The sequence below is a fragment of the Pelodiscus sinensis genome, chromosome 1 (assembly GCF_052426305.1).
Source record: "Pelodiscus sinensis isolate ZL-2025 chromosome 1, ASM5242630v1, whole genome shotgun sequence".
In the NCBI taxonomy this organism is placed as follows: domain Eukaryota; kingdom Metazoa; phylum Chordata; order Testudines; family Trionychidae; genus Pelodiscus; species Pelodiscus sinensis.
In genome coordinates this window covers 217097002-217118083 of record NC_143052.1, presented here as the reverse complement: position 1 = coordinate 217118083, position 21082 = coordinate 217097002, and the positions used below count along the sequence as shown (strand labels likewise).

The following is a 21082-nucleotide window of genomic DNA, read 5'->3' as shown; positions in this document are numbered from 1 at the left end:
GCGGGCAGCTGACAGCCCAGACGCGTCTGGGCTGTCCGCTGCCCACGTGTTCCGCCGCTTTGCTTCCTCTCCCTGGTCTGCTGGAGACCAGGGAGAGGGAGGGCCCCATTCGTAACTGCGGATCCGACATAAGTCGGATCCGCGTAACTCGGGGACTGCCTGTACTGATGCAGGAGCTCATAGCGTAGTGCTCCATATACCTGAGCCTGGAAGGAGAAGCATGTGCTCTCCACCCTGTAAAACAACTGTTGCCCGGTTGTCCAGAAGGAGAATAAGCCCCTGGCCATGCTTCTCTGAGGCATCACCTAATCTCTGGGCATCTTTATTCCTGAATTAAGTTGTTGCTGTTAAAAAGATGTGTTCCAGTCAAATGCAGTGGGGTAAACTGCTGTCTGCCCTGCCACCATTTATAAATGCCCGACTTATACAATGGGCTCCTCCATAGTGCAATAGGAGAGGAAATGATTCTATCTCTCCTGATTGGGATTCCCCCAGCTCGAGACAGTCCCAGGGTGGGGAAGAATTGATACAGCTTCCTTCTACAGAGGCGTAGCGAGGGTGTTATGCACCCAGGGGCAAAGGCAAAATTTGAGCCCTCCTTCCGCCGTCGGTGCATGGCGCAGCTCCAAATCTGGTGCACGGCTGAGCCCAACCCTGGGAGGAGGGCGGGAGGGCTTGTACCACTTCTTTACCCGCCCACTCCAGTTTGGGACCAGGCCCCTGCATGCACTAAGCCGCTGTGGAGATGGAGGAGTGTCGGGCTGGGGACAGAGAGGCGGAGAGGAGGATCCAGCTGGCAGCAGTGGATGGAGGAGCAGGCGACCTGAGGAATGACAGGTGGAGCGGAAGGGACTAAATTGGTGCTCCCCTAGCATGGCACCTGGGGGCAACTGCCCCCCATGCCCCACCCCCTTGCTATAGCACTGGCCTTCTCTGCCAGTGCTTTGTATTTTCCTGTCTTCTGCAACCCTCACCATGAGGACAGTGCTGCGACAGTGCCGGGGAGTGCTCTCAACTCCACGAAGGGCCAAGGTAAAGCCAACTTGAGAATCAGGAAGCTGTAGTCTGCTCCCTGATCGCTCCCCTTCCCCCTCCCCCAACCCCATTGAACCCAGCAGACAATCTGGCCAGTATGGGTAATGTGTGTTTGCTATCTGGCCAACATGTTTTAATAAACCCACAGAAGGCAGCCCTGTATTTGCTAGAGCTCTAATACAGCACCATTTCCCAAAGCGGTACGGAATATATTTGTAAGTATTTACAACCACTGATGTGAATGCACATTGATATAATATAACTTCATTTATTCAGACAAAGCCCAGCTATTTTTTACATTCACTATAAACACAGGTTAAAACCCCTTCGACAGATTTTGGCCTGAAGATGTTGCATTGGTTTAGACCCTGACTAAAAATGGCTTGTGTTCAATAGCAGTAGGATAGTTCTTTTTTTTTTTTCATAATACCTGCTTCTCTGGTTGCTGTTTGGTGGGTTTTGGCAATGCTAAATCATGTTTGCTTCTTTTGCATCCTCAGGAGTCATCTCCATTGACTACAATGACATCTCGTTTAAATGAGGGCACAGCAGAGCAGACTATACAGTTGCTGAAAGGAATGGTAGGTTACTGTACACAGCTGCTGAATACAGCCAATGAGCCACCTTCACCGAATATGCTGATTTGAAGCTAGTGGGAACCTTAAGGAATAATTTCTCATTGCATTACCTCATCCAGCAATGATGAGGCCATGAATTATCTTTCTGAGGAATAGGTGTAGCAAATAAGAGCCTCCTCCTCCTAAAACTGTGCTGGAACAAATTCATCTTGTGTAAGACTTCTGGGGAGCACTGAAAGTATTTTTGCATTAACTGATGGATTTTAACCCTGAAGGGAAACCTTCCCCCCTCCCATGTTCTGAAAGGTGGCATCAGCATGCTCACGCTTGTGGGACATGAACTGCAAGCAACACTGCATTTCAAGAACCAGCTACAAAAACGAAATCTTTTGGGAACGGATGAACTCCCCTTCTGGTTCTGAACATTTAGAGATGTGCTGATATTTAACAAGGGCTGTGTATTGCCTAACTGATTATGTTCTTTCCCATAGCTTGCTGAGAATATGGGGACCTTCATTCCACATCCTGTCAATGCTATATTTAGATTAGTGCCTTGGCTAAGTTTAGTGTACTTTGATAGCTTTTCTGTGTTTGTGTGTGTATATATGTAAACTTTGATATAGAATTGTCATATTGATAAAGGTTTTGTGTGTGTGTATTTAGACTGCTACAGCAAAGATGGGAGTGTATCGTGCATGTGTTATCAGTACACTTTTGCATGGAAGTGAGATATGGACCTTATACTCTCATCAGAAAAGAAGGCTTGAAAGATTTTTCATATGAGTTGCCTTTGTCAAATCTTTGGAGTAGCCTGGAGGGACAGTGTCACCAACACTGAAGTGGGCAAGCACACCCAGCCTGCCCACCAATAACCAGGGTCCATTAGTGTTACAAGAGGGATAGAACCTGGTGCCTCTGGAGCAACATGCATGGGCCTCTACTGCATGGGCTAAAAGCCTCACAGCCCTCAGCTCATGCTGTAGAGCAGATTCATTATTCTCTCTCTGAGGGTACCTCTACACTGCATGCTTATTTCAGAATAAGTTATTTTGGACGAAAACTCCAAAAGAGCTTATTTCGAAATAGCGCATTTACACAGCAAATGCCAATCGAAATAGTGCTAAGCTATTTCAAAATAGAGCATCCAACTGATTGGAGCCGCAATCGCATTTAAAGCCTTCTGGAAGCACTTCAGGCAGGGCATCAGGCCAGCAGTCCCTTCCTGGGGCTGCTTCATGAGGCTAGCTGAGGCTCATGCTTAAAGGGACACCCCTGTATAGCCGTGTCTCAGGCCTCTGTCTTTTGCCTACCTCCTTGAGGGTTAGCAAAGCCTTTTCCCTGCCTGCTCTGGTTGCCCTTGCAGACAGCACAGCACTCCCAGCCATCGAGCCGGACCTGCTGTCATACAGTCTTTAGCTCCTGGACCTCATGATGCACCCCCTGGTGTAATTTTTTGCAGGCTGCTGGGGTCCCCTCCACTTCCTTTCCCACCCAGCAGGCTCCCCAGCAGGGGCTTGGTGTCCTCCACCTTGCCACGCGTGCCTGGGAGCAGACGCTGCCCCGAGAGAGTGGGCATGCCCTTATGCCGTGCACAGCACTGCTGTGTGTGTCTCTCTGACCCCATCCTCCTTAGTGTTGGCTGATGGTGGGAGGGTGTCCCATCACGGAGTCAGGAGTAAGGCAGACTTCTCCAGAAACCCTGTGAGAAGGAGCACAAGGGTGCTCTGAGGCAGCCCAGGCTGAGAAGGCTGAGCAAGGAGTGTGCATCTGGGGTGGGAGGGGGGGTGTCTAGAAACAGTCATGGAGCTCACCTGATGGGCCTTCCCCTGTGTTGTCCAGTCCCTGGGCAATATCCTGGGAGGGTGGTACTGACTCTAGGGACTGGCTGAGCTCCTGGCTGGCGGGCCTGGTGCTGGGTTGGCAAATCTGGGTGCTGCTGTGTGGCACGGTGCGAGTTGGGCCTGCTCTGTGCCACACACTGTTTCCCCTGTGACTGCAGCTTTAAGGGCTGCAGGGGAAGGGGACCTATAGAGTTCTGATGAGTGTGGACAGAGTGTGGACTGTGGGACGCTCTTGAGGCCAGTTATTTCAAAATAACTACAACTGCCCCATCTATACTCACCCTATGTCTAAATAACTATTTCCGAATAGGTGTTATTCCTCATAAAATGAAGGATACAGAATTCGGAATAAGATGCCCGTTTTTTTGAAATTATTTTGAAAAAGCGGGTTTGCTGTGTAGGTGCTCACTTTGTTATTTCGAAATAACACTGCTGTGTGGACGTGCCCTAAGGGGTCCTAGTACCATTAGATGGGACAGAGCACCACACCCAGGAGGTTTTTGGTTACAGTTATGAAAGGAAGCAGTCCAGTTTAGCAGAGGAGACAAGAACTTCTCGAAGCCTAATCCTAAAGGATCCAAACATCACCTTCAGATGTGACAGATGCAGCAGAGATTGTCTCTGTTGAGTAGGTCTCTTCAGCCACAGCCATGGCTGCCACAAATCTAAGTAAATTCTTTACCTCTCCGGGGTGCATTCCCATGCTCTCTCAAGATGGAAGGATGCTTATTGCTACTGTTATAGCATTGTCATATTGTTAAAGGCATATTGTTAAAGGTTCAGTGTCGTAGGCCCAATATACTAATTTGTTTTAAAAGTCTTGTTTTACTACAGCTGGTTGACATCCAGCTATTCTGCTTCATAAAAAAGAAACAAAAGTTGAGGTTCCAGCATTTATTTTTATTCCAATGTGGAACGCAAACTTTCATGAAATAACATACAAAACAGATAACCCTAAGTGTAGGCTGGGATTGATGTGATTCTAGATTTGCAAGAAATTCACATAAACCTGCCAGAATGGCCAGTAGTGGCCCATATGTAGCAGCATTCATACATTTAATGGGGGTATTTGCTCACTGAAGATGACCATATGCAACAGCATACACACTTACACTTGTGCATCTACAAATGAGGTCCCATCCATGGACATGGAGAGAGCTGCCATTCTGCCATATCATCTGTGGCACTGATACCATGGAAAAGAATGCCTGAGTGATCAGCAAAAGATCTAAGAAGCATTATCTCTGGACTCAGCACCTCTGAAAATGGTTTCACCACCAAAAGGCTCTTATGCTGTTCATTTAAATCCCCTGAGGGACAGGGTATGCAAACATGGAAAGGCAGCAACAGCTCACTGTGATCTGCCTGGCACTCTCTTCCTGATTCTAAGAAAAATAAAAGGAGTTAGTCTACAGAGAAAATAGGTTCTCATTCACAATACATCCTTTATGGTTCTCAGATTTTACTTTCATCCATCTGCTACTTAAAACTAGCAGAAAAACAGGAGATCGTAATTACTTAAGCTGGATTCTGCTCTAATATGCCTTAAAAACTTCACAAGTTAATGAATTTGGTAGTTTGTGATTTTTAAAATCAAACACACCTAGGTTCACGCACACATAGTGGGCAAACGTTTGGGAATAGGACACCTTTTTGCATCAGGCATTTCTCGAGAATGCTATGATTTTGCATTTTCTTCTGAGCAGGTCTTGAAAAGTAATCTTTATATAGCAAAGTAATGTATTGGAGCAATGGCTTAAAGTGAGGTGGAAAAAGGAGGGTATTATTTAAACCTGATTATGAAAGATTTATATAACAAAAGCCACAGAGCTTAGGAGGCTACTTAAGCTTCTGAAGGGTTACCATTGGCAGAAATAACATTGCAGAACCAAAAAGTTACATGTAAAAGAACACATTGTACGGAGCAGACTGCATAGTCTTTCAAAAGTCATAGTTGCCTCCCTCTAGTCTGTTCATTCATGAGATATGCCTCATTAAGATTTACACCAGTGTCTTAGACCTCCAAATATTTAGAGTTTAATTAGGAAAAGCTCTAATTACGAAAATGTTTAATTGTTACAGTGAGTTCATCAGGCACAGGGTTGATTATAGCTGATGTTTCCAATTATTTAGGCTGAATAAGGTCACTCATGCACAGGTAAGCTCATAAGGAGACTGCAGTGTTTGTTCTGTAAACCTGGCTTATAACTGACAAAAAGCCTTAGGAGATTAATATAGCCCAAGCGTCTCATCTAAAAGGTTTTTGATTCCTGGACTTCGTGGATGTCTGTGTTACAGATGAGCAAGGCAAAGCAACATCTACAGAGTAAAGGAGATGAAATCCAGGCTTCTATCGATCAGACTTTACAGCTCCATCATATCACGTGGCAAGCGTTGTCTTCCCAGAATGCTATGTTCAGGCACAACTTCAAACTCAACAGTTAAAAGAAATAGGGCAAAAGTAGGCAATAATTTTTGATGGGGGCCACTCCAAGAATTGGTAAGTGGTCAAAAGCCACATATTTCTGTGGTGTTAATGGAGGGGGGTCAGGGTCTTGGATGGAAATGGGTATAGGAGGGATTTCTGGGTAGGGAAATGAGGTGAAGGAGTGGTTGTGGGGTCTGCGAGGGAGTTTGGGTGAAGAAGGGGTGTGTGACAAGGGATTAGGGTGTAGGAGGGAATGCAGGGTCTGGAATGGGGTTTGGTACAGGAGAGGATTCTGACCAAGAGAAGGTGTGTAGGATAGGGTGCAGGGCCTGGGAGGGAGTTGTGACCGGGGCAGCAGTGTAGGAGGAGGTGCGGATGGTTTGGGTGGTGACCTGGGGTAGGAGAGGATTGTGATATGGGACAGGGGTGCAGGAGGTGATGCAGAGGATTTGGGTGGTGACCTGGAGTAGGGAGCTGGAGTGTGGGAGGGGGGGTAGGGTTCCAGGCAGGGTTCCCTGGCAGCTGTTCAGGAGAGATTACAATGTCACTCAGCTGATTAGCCAAGCTAGGTTTGTATTTCCTTGGTGGCACACATTCACATTAGGCTCAGTGCACATAACAAAATTTATTCTGCACACGGATGGAAAAGATTAGAGGGAATATTGGTGCCAGGTGCAGGCGTTGGCTGGGAAGCACTTACTAGAGATGGCTCCTGGTCAGCAGCCCAGCATAGCCATGAAGCAGGATCCCTGCTTGCCCCACACACTGCTCAAAGTGGCCAGCTGCTGGGGCCAGCATACGTCTCTGTGTGACACACACTCAGGAGGGGTCTCTGCATGCTGCATTCACCTGCAAGTAGGGCTGGCCCAACCATACAGGTGAACTAAACGGTCACTTAGGATGCCAGGCTTTAAGGGCACCCAATTAGATGGCAGTGATTTTTTTTACTCTATTTCAAAATCTGTATTAATTTGTTATCTCTTATCAATTAAAGTATCAAATATCATACTTGTAAAGCAGTGCATCATTGCCACATCAGAAGCTGAGTTACATTATTTATTTCCCATTGTGGAGCACATCTGTGTATGTAAATAGAGTTAAAATGTGTCACAGCAGAGCTTCAAAAAAGTGCCATCTGGGTTTTCTCCCTGGGGGTGCAGAAACTGGCCAATGGGAGCTGTGACAATTGTGTGCTGGTTACTTGGAGTGGCATATGGGGGCATGGCAGACAGGGAGCCTGGCCAAGGGTTCCACTGGGCTGCAGGAGTATTTTGGTGGGCTGGATCTCAATTTTTGGCTGTCTAAATCCAGCCCACAGGCCGTATTTTGCCTGCCCCTTCAATAGGGTATCAAGATTCCCATCTTTCATGCCTTTTAATAAGATCTTCTAATACCTGTCCAGTCCCCTAGGCTGTGTCTACATTGGCACCCCTTTCCGGAAAAGGGATGCAGATTAGACACATCGGAATAGCAAAATCCACGGGGGATTTAAATATCCCCCGCGGCATTTGCATTTACATGTCTGCCGCTTTTTTCCGACTTGGGGATAAGCCGGAGAAAAGCACCAGTCTAGACATGATTCTCTGGAAAATAAGCCCTTTTCCGGAGGATCTCGTATTCCTACTTGAAAGCGGCAGCCATGTAAATGCAAATGCCGCGGGGGATATTTAAATCCCCCGCGGATTTTGCTATTCCGATGTGTCTAATATGCATCCCTTTTCCGGAAAAGGGGTGCAGTGTAGACACAGACCTACTGTGTGGACTTCCCAACAATGGCCTGCTGACCCCAGGACTGCCCTTCATTATACTTTATGGACTTCAGCAATCATTGGCAGCCCCTAGACTTGAGTTCATGAGGGCAGGTCATAGAGCACAGAAAAGGGAAGGGTAAAACTCCTTGATGCAGGAGGGACCTACTAAGTTGTTACAATCTCAAAGGGTGTCTCAGCCTAGGTCTCTCACTGTTGGGCTGGTTAGCTGGCGATAGCTAGATATAGATTATAAGAATCTACAGTTAAGGCAATTAAAATAGCAATTGAGAAGTATGTGCTTGCATCATGTGCTAATTCCCAAAGTAAATGCATATCCATCATTATACTGTAGCTCTTTATCTACGTATTCTCATTAGAAAGTTCATCGTACTCTCCTATATTTTGTCATTCACAATGAAGAACCTATGAAATACCATTATGTCTGTAACTTTCTCAAAAGAGATGTCAACTGAAGCAATAAAGAACCTATGTTTGGTGCCCAAGAATTGCAGTCACCTACACCCTTTTGTATTTTTTTAAAGGTTAGAATTGAATGAGCCAACCAACAATGTGCTTTATACAATACAACCCACAGTCTTTTCGCTAGGAAATCAAACTTAGATGCGTGTCAGGATATATAAAATAGTATGAGTGCCTATTTCAGAGAAGACTCTCTCAGGGTATGTCTACACTACCCTCCTAATTCGAACTAGCGGGGTAATGTAGGCATACCGCACTTGCAAATGAAGCCCGGGATTTGAATTTCCCGGGCTTCATTTGCATAAGACGGGCGCCGCCATTTTTAAATCCCGGCTAGTTCGAACCCCGTGCCGCGCGGCTACACGCGGCACGGAGTAGCTAGTTCGGATTAGGCTTCTAATCCGAACTAGCTGTACTCCTCGTGGAATGAGGAGTACAGCTAGTTCAGATTAGGAAGCCTAATCCGAACTAGCTACTCCGTGCCGCGTGTAGCCGCGCGGCACGGGGTTCGAACTAGCGGGGCTTTAAAAATGGCGGCGCCTGGCTTATGAAAATGAAGCCCGGGAAATTCAAATCCCGGGCTTCATTTGCAAGTGCGGTATGCCTACATTACCCCACTAGTTCGAACTAGCGGGGTAGTGTAGACATACCCTCAGATCTCTTAAAGCAGCAAATGATGATGTCAATGGAAAAAACAACATGGGGGTGCATTTGCATATCTATTCACTATTAAATAATAGCGATTTTTAAAAAGAGAGTATACAGATTGAAACTCTCTTAACCGGGATTCTCTGGTCTGGCAACAGCCATGATCCATCATGGGTGTTTCAGGACCAGAGAGTCCTGGTGGAGGACCAGCAGAGCAGTGGGCTCCCCACAGGTAGCTGATGGCGGGGCCACCCAGTGCGTGGCAGCAAGGCTGCCCAGTGGAGCTGCAAGCCGAGTTGTGCAGCTGCTTAGGAAGCTCTAGCATGTGGAGCCATGGCAGCGAGCAGGTCAACAGGGCAGTGGGGCCAGTAAGAGGTAAGGAGCCATCTGGGAGGACAGCAGTTGGGCAGAGAGGCCCAGGACAGGGGTCCAAAAATGACCTCCCATGGTCTGGAAAAATCCCTCATCTGGGAACAGTCAGGTCCCAATGGTGCCAGACCAGGGACGTACAACCTGTACAATCATTTGACAGAACTTGTCTTTAAAAAATGCGGGAAAATAATGAAAGCATTTATTCTTTAAGCACTTTGGTCTTTAAAAGTCAAATGAAAGGTCCAGGAAATAGTACTTTGACTGACAGCATCAAAAAGTTACGACTATCACAGTACTGTTCATCCCACCAGCAAACCTCCTGTTGGAGGAGAGAAACTGTTCCAGTAAAGATATATCCGAATGAGGGAGATGGACCAAGCAAAAATATAGAGTTTCCATTTGCGACGTAAATCATTGGAATAAAATCTGGCTGGCAAATGTGACAGATATAATTCCAAGATTGTCAGCATCTTGTTTTCTGTGCACTGCACTTTTACAGTTATAGGGGACTGTTGTCTGCAAAGGCAGTTCTCCTGTGAGGCAGAGCGGACTCAACATGCTGCAGAGAAATCAGACAATGTGCTCTCAGAGAGACTGGCCTTCCCCCCTCCCCACTCCCTTAATCTAAAATAAGTCATTCAGGTTTATCTGATTGCTTCTTGTGCAGGGAAAAACATAATAGCAAGAAAGAATGCTCTTACCAAGGGTCACACATTTAATTTACCCTGATTACCCACTGACTGTGATAAAGAACACAAAGGAGGAACTTAAGGAATTAGTTCTAGTTCTTTGAAAATCAGAGGCTATGTTCTGGAGGTCATTCCAATACATTCACCTTCACTGGGGAGGCACACGTGTCTTCATTAATTCCCCTGTTACAGAAACGGAAATTGAGATAACTCATGGTAATGCACAGTCATTGCAGAGATTTAGATTACTTGAACTCTCCTCCCCCTCCAGTAGAGCATTAGTGGTGTATTTCAGTTTATTACATTTGTGTTTTATACATATTCAGTAGCTCTTTCAATTTGAAGTTCATATGTGTAATCCATAGCTCCTCATAGTCTATGATTTTTCTCACCACTGGTAAGATTTAAAGTGCTAGGATTCTCCCTTAAAATAACTGAAGATAGAAAAACAAATCTGATTTTTTAAATAGTATATCACAAGCAGGAAGCCTGCAGGAGACTCCAGCAGTAAGGAGAGCAACTAATGAAGATAAGGACATAGCAGAGAAGCCGATTTTTGGCGGGTGAGGGCAGATAACTCTTCTCCTCAGAGAATTTTAGGGAGAGTTCTATCTTTTCAGATAATAAAGAGGAGGTATTAACTAAGCGAACTTGACCTGTCTGCAGAAGAGCTACTGGAACAACCCAATATATTAAGGAGGAACAAGTTATCAGGACCAAATAGTAGTCTGAAGAAATTTAGGAATGAAATGACTAGACTGCACTACAGGTTGGACTTCCCTGATTGTTCCTGGATGAAGGATTTTGCTTGACCAAAGGAAGTAATTTTTGGCCCCACTACTGCCCCACCTGTCCCTCCCCCAATCTCCGGTAGCTCAGCTGAGCCATGCACCAGTCTCTTGCCTTCCCCATCCACAGTTCAGCTGAGCTGCACACCAGGCTCCCGGCCTGCTGCATTATGCTGGGTCTTCCCCCTTCCCACTGCAGTGCACCTAGCCTCTTTGATCCTGGAACAACCATGATGCTACTGGACCCCAGATGTTGCCAGACCAGAGAATCCTGGTTTATAGAGGTGCAACCTTTACTTAAAAATCAGCTACCTTACTGGAGTACAGCAAATGTGTTGATTTTTTAAAACCTCTCTAGAATCATAGAACCATAGACCTGAAAGAGACCTCAGGAGGTCATCAAGTCCAGCCCCTTGCTCTAGGCAGGAACAATCCCAATATCCAGGATTCTAGGATGGATCCTGGACATTACAAACTCATAGGTCTTATTTCAGTACCAGAAATAATTGAGAAGTTGGAACTATAATGAAAAGTAGAATTACAGGATCACGCTTAAAGGACAAAGCAGTACAGCTTCCACAAAGGAAAAACAAACTTCTTTGGTCTATTAAAATTCTTTCAGCTCAAAGAATTCTAATACCAAACTAAATAAAGTCATCAACAAAATTGTGGATAAGAGTGAACTGATTTAATAATCTTTGGCAAATCTCTTCCAATCAATGATGAGGAAAAATGAGAATTTCTGTTATGGATCAGTGGGAAAGAGACAGAAAACAAAGATAAGGGCAGTTGGCCAATTTTTAGCATGGAAAGAGATGAACTGTGGAATGTGCAATGCTTCCAGATTCTGTACCAGGATTGCCATACATTAATTTGTTAATGATCTGAGAAAGAAGATGATGGTGTCAAGCCATGAACAACTTTAGATGTACCTGGCAAAAAAATTGGATACAACTATGACAATTTAAATTTACTATAGGCAAGTGCAAGACAATATGAATTCAAAGGAAAATGTTTATCATCATGCTAGGTTCTAAATTCACTGAGTTATATTTTTTGCTAGGGTAAATTGGCAGAGCTTCAGGCAGTTCAGTCGAACTATATAGATTTATACAAGCTGAGGATTTGACCTATTGTATCTATCGAAACAAACAAACAAACAAACAAAACCAAGGCATCATTATGAGCATCTTAATGAAAACAGCTGACAAATATACACCGATAACCCAAAAAAAGTTCCCCACCTGTCAGCCGACGGTCAGGGCAGTGTGTGCGTGTGTGTTACACCCAAGTCTTCAACTGCTGAGACACAGAGTCTCGTTGCAGCGGGCAGCCTAGGAGGCTGGAGGGCACCCTGAAAAGTAGTTTAACGTCCGTGACTTTACTGCTAGGACCGAGGTCCCGTCGCAGAGGGTAGCCAAACAGGCTAACAGACGCCCCAGTGTGTACAGGAAGAGCTTATTACGCTTCAGATTTTAGCTGCTAGAATTTCATAATTCCTTCGCAGCGGGCAGCCTCGGGGAGACTGAGAAGCGCCCCAACTGAATTTTGCCACCTGGGTGTGACACAAATTCAAACGCCCAAGCTCTTCCTATACTATGTGTGTACTATACGCCTAAGACTTTAACTGCTGAGACCGGGGGTCCCTTGCAGTGGGCAACCTGGAAGAGGTTGAAAGGCGCCCCAATAAGTGTACAGGGAGAGCTTATTACGCTTCAGATTTCAGCTGCTAGAATTTCATAATTCCTTCGCAGCGGGCAGCCTCGGGGAGACTGAGAAGCGCCCCAACTGAATTTTGCCACCTGGGTGTGACACAAATTCAAACGCCCAAGCTCTCCCTATATCTGTCCCTTTATGACCGGCTGAAGTTCTTTTGTTTGTGTTCGGTTCGGGTACAGCAGCACGGGTTCAAGTCAGAAGCTTGACACGCACTGGCTTATTTATAGGAGAAAGAAAGAGAAAAGAAATAAAGAAACTTGGTTCAGTGTATATAGATATATATATTTTATAAGTGAATGAGGGCACCCCACTTGTTCCCAAAGTTTATAGCAAAATCACCTTACCAAAGGTGATTTACAATAGAAATGAAGCAGTTTGACTTTAAGAAAACTATAATAAAGTAACTAACTTACAACAGAGAGAGAATTAGAGTGTACACATAAAGAAAAACACATTGCAGGTACAATTCTCACCCCTGCGTTCCAGACTTGGCGTGGCCAGCGTCTTTCTCTCAATCCCTCGGGAAGAAGTAGGGCGAGGTTGGGCGTCCCACGGACCTCGGGAGACAATCAATACCTGCCAGCAGGTGTAGGTGATTGGAGCTCAAATTGGGTGGGCAACTCAACCCTCTTTATACCCCTTGGGTCACATGGGCTTCTTCCTGGTCTTAAGTGGCCAATCAGGGAAAAATGGCTTTGAATGCCAAGTTTCCCACGAAGGGTGCAAAGCATAATTCACACCTGGGAAGATGCAGACAATGGGCACCTCTGGTATGTGATGGGCGAAGATTCCTCTCCCGAGACAGTGCAGGCGTGTCAATTACTGATACTAGCCATCACGGCGACGGGAGGCCTCCCAGTCATCAGCTAGCCCATTTACTGTCTGGTTTCTGTTTATGGTAGAATAAGGGACAGGCACCACACCTGCGTTCCCAGGGCATCAAAGGCTGACTGCCTTTCTCTTGCTCTCTGGGGGGGGGGAAAAACAAGATGGGGCTCGTGGAAAAACAAGATGGGGTGTTGTGTCTGGCTACATTCCACCCCCTTGACACGCCTCACTATGTCTCAGAACGCAAGATGGCGGTGATGCCAGCACCTTTTGCCCTTCTTGGAGGAAGCTAAAATCGCCCTATCGGCAGGGTCTGATCAGATAATTTTGGATCAAGGGATTGATTAGGATCGCTTCCCAACGCCATATATCGGACCTGTACAGAGGAGGTAGCAGTGTACACCAAACGCTTAACAATACATAGAAGCATGCAGCAAGCAATTACAACAAGTAAAACGGTTAATATAGTATTTACAATAGAGTGAAGGAATGGAGTTAACGAAAATCCTAGGTGTTGGGCTAGCCAATCTAGCCATGAGGCTTTTCCATCCTCAGTTACAGCATGTAGTACCTTAACAGCGCCCTTTATAGCGAGTACATCTTGTTCAATTTGTCCTGATTTATTTACATAGAAGCAGCAAGATTGGTTGATTACCGCACATACTCCCCCCTGTTGGGCCAAAACTGCATCCAAGGCTATTCTGTTCTGCAGGGCAAAACGGGCTACTGATTGAATTTGCTCGTTAAGCAAGCCCAGAGCATCTGCAGTGTGGTTGAGTGCCTGTTCTATTTGCCCAGATACATTTACTATTGCCTTCTCTAGCTCAGCTACTCCAAGCCAGGGCAGGAGCGCACGGACGAACTGGTGGAAGCCTGTGGGACGTATTATAAGGGGATTAGTGGAAAACCTTCGTGGTGACCGGTGTAAGAAGCTCCCAAGATTAGTAATACCAGGAGCCATAATGTGAGGGTGTACAGTGAGTCCCTCAGGGGCAGCGTGCCCCATTGAGCAGCGCCCCATCCAATTCAGTGGCAGATACTTGTAGGCTTTCTGCCCGCAAATGAAAAAGAGTCCTGGCTCCTCCTTCAGAATGGGGGAGTAGGGTCCCTTATACCACCCTGTTCCAGTGGGTCCTTTCTTTGGGGTATGGTGGGTAGCACAGTAACTATCATTAGCAGCTGTGCAATGTAAGGCAAGCAGCAAATCCTGTAGGACCTGGTCCGCTGCAAAAAGCTCTGTCCTAGCGCACTGGTTTGGGAGTAGGGTATTACTGGTTACCAGTGTGGGGTTGTATATTTGACCGGTGTTAGGAATTATGAATAATGACTGATTGTACCAGGCTTTTCCCTCCAGGTATTGGCTGAAGTTTAGGGGAATAATGGTGACATTGCTAGATAGTGGTGTGCCACTGTGGGAGATATTATATCCCCCGCACCTTAAGGGTTTTTGGTGGGTTGCACTGGGATAGACATCCCAGACCTTTAATTTCTTATTAAAACTTACTATGTGGGTGCACTGCTGATCCCCTAACCACCCGAGGTGAGGTCCTGTACCATTTTTGTTCTCAAAGCAGATGGGGTATACTTCCCTAGAGGTTCCTGTTATATACTCCAGAGGTTGACCCCATAGTGTAGGTTGCCATTGTCCATGCCACCCCCAAGTTCCCTTCCCAGAGTCATTTAAAAGTTTGTAGTCGCTGGAGCTGCTGTCATCAAACCAGGCTGGTCCCCACTTGAAAACGTTGCTCTTGTTCCACCAGTCATTTAAGTTTAAAGGGACAAATTCAACTCCCAGTCCTGTGGGGGAACCTAGCAGGGTACATATCCAGCAGTTTGTAGCATCGGCTGCAGAGGCAATAGTCTGGATAGCATTCCTGAGAGGGTGCTCTGGTACAGCGGAGATCGCAGTGATTAGGAGAAACAGCAAAGCTCGATCTGGAGTCATGCTGCGTCTTGAGTTGGGTAATGAGGTATTGTTCTCTTGTTAACTCCTTCCCTGCAACAAAACAAAAAGTCAGCCGGTCTTGGATACAATCCAAGCCTCAGAAATGGTTAGTGGCAGTTTGTTGGGGTTTGCAATAATCCAAACGCCCTTGTTTTTATAAGACTGAAGTACACAGGTATGTGTGCCCAGGCTGGGGTGTTTGACCACAACAGTATCCCCAGGGGCATATTTGGAGTCCGTTAGTGGTGTCCCTGGAGTCAGAGAGGCTTTCCTTGTTGGGAAAAATCCTTTGCTAATTGGGCTACCCGTAGGGGTTTGCCGATTGTTTAGCCGTTGAACCACGGCATCCAGTCTGCCTCCCCAGGTTCCCTCTGTAGGCTTAAGGTGGTATTTTAGCAGTCCATTCCATCTCTCAATTATGCCATTGGACTGAGGTCGGTATGGGAGGTGAAAGGTCCATTGGACTCCATTCTGGAGAGCCCACTCCTGGACAGGCTTGTTTTTAAAATGTGAGCCATTGTCAGATTGAATTTCCTGAGGTGTTGGGACAAGTGCAATTAGGCGATTCAGTCCCATAATTGTGGATAGTCCTGTTGCTAAACGAGTAGGGTAAGCGAACCCTATACCTGAGATGACTTCCACTCCTGTGAGAATGTATTTCCACCCTTGCCTGGTGGTGGACAATGGACCCACATAATCGATCTGCCAGGTCCCCCATAGCGTTTTCCCATCCCTTAGTTTGGCAAACCGTTGTCCTTCCGTGATATGCCTCCTGGTCTCAGCACATGTAGTGCAGGCTTGCACTAAATCCCTAGCCTGTTGGTGGGTGATGGGCCACCCCCTGATATGTGCCTGCCTCACCAGCTCCTCACTCCCCGTGTGTCCCAGATTTTCATGCAGCCAGATGTATAGGCGTTCCCAGTCCACCTGGGTAACAGAGATCTGTGCTGCTTCATCAGCTAGGTTATTCAATTGTGCAGTCGGGGTGTTATTCTTTTGGTGTGCTGACACATGTCCAATACTTAGGGGTTGCTGGGTGGCATGGTGGTATATCCACTTCCAGTACTCTAATCCCCATACGGATTTCCCTCCTATTTCCCAGTGGTTATTTTTCCAGTTAGTTATCCACTGGGTGGCTCCTGCCCATACAGCATAGGAGTCCGTATAGATAGTACTAGCACCTGCTTCACAAGCCAGCTTGATTGCTGCTAGTTCTGCAAGCTGAGCTGATCCGTCCACATCGGTGGTTAAGGGTGTGGTGGAATTGTCTGCTGGAACGGCTGCAGCCTTTCCTTTCCATCTCCCTTTAATCAATTTAGCACTACCGTCTGTGAACCACACTCCCTCAGGGTGAGATGGGTCAAATGCAGCGGCGTTTTGAATGGGAGAGGGTTGTGGGGGCAGGTGATATTCATTGGGCATTCCTACCCTCCACAGAGACTCCTTAATCATAGTGGGGTTCTGTGCGGAGTCTGCACCACCCACCCTGTAGTGTATGTACAGTGCCCATTTCTGGGTGGTCATTTTCTGTGCTACTCCTGGCGGCAGCTCCTTTCCTTCCAATATGGGCTTAATAATTGGAAGGGGAGTGTGTATGGTTATAGCGCGATTTTGTGTTAGCTCCTCAGTCTCCCTTAGAGCAGTATAGGCTGCCAGGAGCACTTTCTCATAGGGAGTGTAATTGGCTTGCGATCCCTGCCATGACTTTGAGCCGAATTGTATGGGGCGGCGGGGTGCAGTTTCACTCTCTTGCCATAGGGCATAAGACATTCCCGTAGCTCCTATGGTGAGATACACGTGGAATGGAGCATCGGGATGGATTGGACCCAGAGCTTGGTATGTGTGTATTTCGTTTATTAGCTGCCGCAGCGCTTCCTCATGTACAGGGGTCCATTCCCAAACAGCACTTTTCTTTAGCAGATTATACAGTGGTCGGGCAATTACAGCAAAACCAGGCACATGTTTTCGCCAAAACCCTAAAACTCCCAGAGTTTGCCTTAGTTGGGACTTGTCCCCAGGTGAAGGTGCCTGGCTCAGTTCCTGTACAGTGTCATCAGGCACAGACCTCCGCCCTCCCATCCAGACAGCACCCAGGAACTTCACCTCATGAGAGGGACCCTGGCACTTATCTGGGGGTAAAGCTAACCCAAGATTTTCTAAGGCAGTCTTTACTAAGTCCACAGCTTGCTGCACTTCTTCAGTAGTGTCCCCTCCTATTAGGATATCATCTATATATTGCAGCATTTGGATACTAGGTGGCATGGTTAAACCATCTAGGACCTTTGACAGTGCCCCATGGCAAATAGTGGGGGAATGTTTGAACCCTTGGGGCATACGTGTGAAAGTGTATTGGACACCCTTCCATGTAAAAGCAAATCTGTTCTGGTCTGCAGGCTGTAAAGGGACCATGAAAAACATGTCCTTTATATCTAGCACAGCTAGCCATTGCTTGTTCCAAGTTTGTATGGTATTTACAATGCTTGCTATGTTGGGGACTGCTGCTGTTAGGGGTCCTGTGTTACTGTTTAATTTTCTGTAATCAATTGTGAGCCTCCATTTACCATTAGGTTTCTTTACTGGCCATACCGGGGAGTTGTAAGGGGAGTGAGTGCGAATTAAGACTCCCCTTGTTTCCAGATCTTTAATTAGCTCAGTGACAGGCACTACAGCTTCAGCTGGGACATTGTATTGTTTTACATGAGTCACAGCTGATGGTGGGAGAGCAGGAGCTTGGGCTAGTAACCTGACACTATAAAGAGGAACTTTCCCCTCCTCCAGGATTGTTGTGCTGGGTTTGCAGCCAGCTCCGAATGCCCACCTTTCCCCACCAATGATTCCTTCCTTGCCCTTTAGGATGTCCATGCCCAGTATATTGGCATTCCCAAGTATTAACTCATGTTTCCTGGGCTGCTGGTAGGGGTTTAAAGGGATATCCAGTTTTACTTTGACCAGCGGGTAAGACACAATAGTGCCGTTTACTCCTGTAACCAAAACCTGCTTTCGGCCAGAAGGTGGAGGTCCAAGAAAGTTTTCTCTTTTAATCATGGATAATTGGGCTCCAGTGTCTACCAGGAAAGAGACAGCAGTCTTATCATTAACTGTTACTAAAATCCGGGGGTCGTTGTTATGATTTTCTCTCTCTGCCTGCTCAAGTTTACTTATACAGAGAGAGATTGGACCCCCGCTTGTTAGTTTCCCTGGTCAATTTCAACAAGCGGCAGCAGCTCCTGTAATTGCTGCCTTAGCTGTGCATGAGGAGGGTCAGAGCTGATGCGGGGAGCACTAGGAGTTACTGCTGCTTTCTCCTGCTCAACTCCCTTTGAGGCAGCCAGAAGCTTTAGCTTATCGGTTGCCAGCCCATGTAATAGATCTCGGGTGAACCCTAGATCCAAGCACTGTTTCCACAATTTAGTCCTAAATTCCCTCTCCTGTGGTGTTACTTCGCGTCTAGGCCTAAAGCCTTCCTGCTTGCTTCTATAATCTCCTTTTAAATTCCGCACCTTAACTTTAACCTGCGGTGCCTCAGTTTCCCCAAATTCTCGGAGATCCCGCAGCATAAAATCAAATAAGTCCTGATAGGTCATGCGGTGGTCCTGAGCATGATTTCTTGTGGCTAGTGCTATAGCCTTATAGGATCCGGGAGCCCCTTTTAGCACTGGTCTTAAATCTCCTGTCACTACCTGTTGTTCCCATGGGCTCTCTTCCTGCCTCCCATTTTGGGGACCCCCTTGACGGAGCATAGCTATTATAGCAACAGTTTGTAGGGCTCCTCTAAGTTCATCCCCATTAATCCATGGGATGCTAGTGGGTTCACCTCTGTCAGCGTGGTGAATTCCCCGAGCCCATCTACAGGCAAAGGTCCAGATAGACTTTGGACCCTCCTGATTCCTGGGGCTAAGGAATACTCCTGCACCCAGATTTACCCTGCCACACTCCCGGGAGGACAGTTGGGTATGGCCAGCTCCTGTGTCCCATATCCTAGCTAGCCACTCTACCACCCCTTCCCCAGGTCTCTTGGCAAATTCGTCCTGGATCTTTCTCAACTCTGCAGGCTCATAACTGCGAGTAGTAATTCGGGTGGGTCGGGATTCTGTCCTTTTGCTAGTGGAGGGGTTATCTTCATCAACCTCACTCTCATCTTTCTCAGTTAGGTCCTTTTGGTATGTGATGATGGGTCTCATGTGGACAGGGGGATTCCCTAACTCAGGGGAGGTGGGACACTCATCAGCGGAGGAGTCCCAGATGTCTCCATCCCAATCCTCCGGATCTACCCAGAGAGCAGCCTCTACTTTGGCTTGATTAATTTTTCGGGGCTTGCTCTCTAATCTCGCTCTCCTTTCTGCTCCCTCCCTTTTTATTATTGGAGCAAGACGTTGTTCTAATTGGTGCACATCATTGCTCAGCAAGCGCGCCCGGGTGTCTAGGTTCTGGCAGCGCCGCTCTAGCTCATCCCTCTCCTTCTGTACCCTTTCAAGCTCCATTTCCAATTTTAAATGGCTTTTACATGCTGTCTGCAGGGCACCTTTAAATAGCCAAATGCATGCTCCTTTCCCCTTTCCCCTTTTCATTTTACAAGCAGTTCTCCAGTTACAGAACTGCAACCACAGTTCCTCAGGGTTTCCCCACTCCTCTTCTAACATTTCTTTATCCCATTTAGGGTCAGCCCAACCTTCCTGGGCGAAGCTCTTTTCTACCTTGCTAAAATCAGTGACAGGCTTCATGCTGCTGTATTTTGAACCGATATCACAAATCCTGCCGACTACGCCAATTCTGTCAGCCGACGGTCAGGGCAGTGTGTGCGTGTGTGTTACACCCAAGTCTTCAACTGCTGAGACACAGAGTCTCGTTGCAGCGGGCAGCCTAGGAGGCTGGAGGGCACCCTGAAAAGTAGTTTAACGTCCGTGACTTTACTGCTAGGACCGAGGTCCCGTCGCAGAGGGTAGCCAAACAGGCTAACAGACGCCCCAGTGTGTACAGGAAGAGCTTATTACGCTTCAGATTTTAGCTGCTAGAATTTCATAATTCCTTCGCAGCGGGCAGCCTCGGGGAGACTGAGAAGCGCCCCAACTGAATTTTGCCACCTGGGTGTGACACAAATTCAAACGCCCAAGCTCTTCCTATACTATGTGTGTACTATACGCCTAAGACTTTAACTGCTGAGACCGGGGGTCCCTTGCAGTGGGCAACCTGGAAGAGGTTGAAAGGCGCCCCAATAAGTGTACAGGGAGAGCTTATTACGCTTCAGATTTCAGCTGCTAGAATTTCATAATTCCTTCGCAGCGGGCAGCCTCGGGGAGACTGAGAAGCGCCCCAACTGAATTTTGCCACCTGGGTGTGACACAAATTCAAACGCCCAAGCTCTCCCTATATCTGTCCCTTTATGACCGGCTGAAGTTCTTTTGTTTGTGTTCGGTTCGGGTACAGCAGCACGGGTTCAAGTCAGAAGCTTGACACGCACTGGCTTATTTATAGGAGAAAGAAAGAGAAAAGAAATAAAGAAACTTGGTTCAGTGTATATAGATATATATATTTTATAAGTGAATGAGGGCACCCCACTTGTTCCCAAAGTTTATAGCAAAATCACCTTACCAAAGGTGATTTACAATAGAAATGAAGCAGTTTGACTTTAAGAAAACTATAATAAAGTAACTAACTTACAACAGAGAGAGAATTAGAGTGTACACATAAAGAAAAACACATTGCAGGTACAATTCTCACCCCTGCGTTCCAGACTTGGCGTGGCCAGCGTCTTTCTCTCAATCCCTCGGGAAGAAGTAGGGCGAGGTTGGGCGTCCCACGGACCTCGGGAGACAATCAATACCTGCCAGCAGGTGTAGGTGATTGGAGCTCAAATTGGGTGGGCAACTCAACCCTCTTTATACCCCTTGGGTCACATGGGCTTCTTCCTGGTCTTAAGTGGCCAATCAGGGAAAAATGGCTTTGAATGCCAAGTTTCCCACGAAGGGTGCAAAGCATAATT

General features: G+C 46.8%; 2 protein-coding genes across 2 annotated transcripts; both read right to left on the bottom strand.

Annotated features, from left to right (window-relative positions):
* Positions 1 to 13205: 13205 nt before the first annotated feature.
* Positions 13206 to 15117, bottom strand: LOC142827112 (endogenous retroviral envelope protein HEMO-like). Its single transcript, XM_075920932.2, has one exon. The coding sequence runs from the start codon at positions 15100 to 15102 to the stop codon at positions 13447 to 13449; it is 1656 nt and encodes a 551-aa protein (XP_075777047.1). The 5' UTR covers positions 15103 to 15117; the 3' UTR covers positions 13206 to 13446.
* A 3113-nt stretch (positions 15118 to 18230) lies between these two features.
* On the bottom strand, positions 18231 to 20751 carry LOC149525711 (uncharacterized). Its single transcript, XM_089775101.1, has one exon. The coding sequence runs from the start codon at positions 19821 to 19823 to the stop codon at positions 18291 to 18293; it is 1533 nt and encodes a 510-aa protein (XP_089631227.1). The 5' UTR covers positions 19824 to 20751; the 3' UTR covers positions 18231 to 18290.
* Between the last annotated feature and the right edge of the window lie 331 nt (positions 20752 to 21082).

Bases quoted from the DNA above. Each gene is read 5' to 3' on its own strand.
- LOC142827112 (XM_075920932.2), bottom strand. From the start codon at position 15,102: ATGACTCCAGATCGAGCTTTGCTGTTTCTCCTAATCACTGCGATCTCC.
- LOC149525711 (XM_089775101.1), bottom strand. From the start codon at position 19,823: ATGAAGCCTGTCACTGATTTTAGCAAGGTAGAAAAGAGCTTCGCCCAG.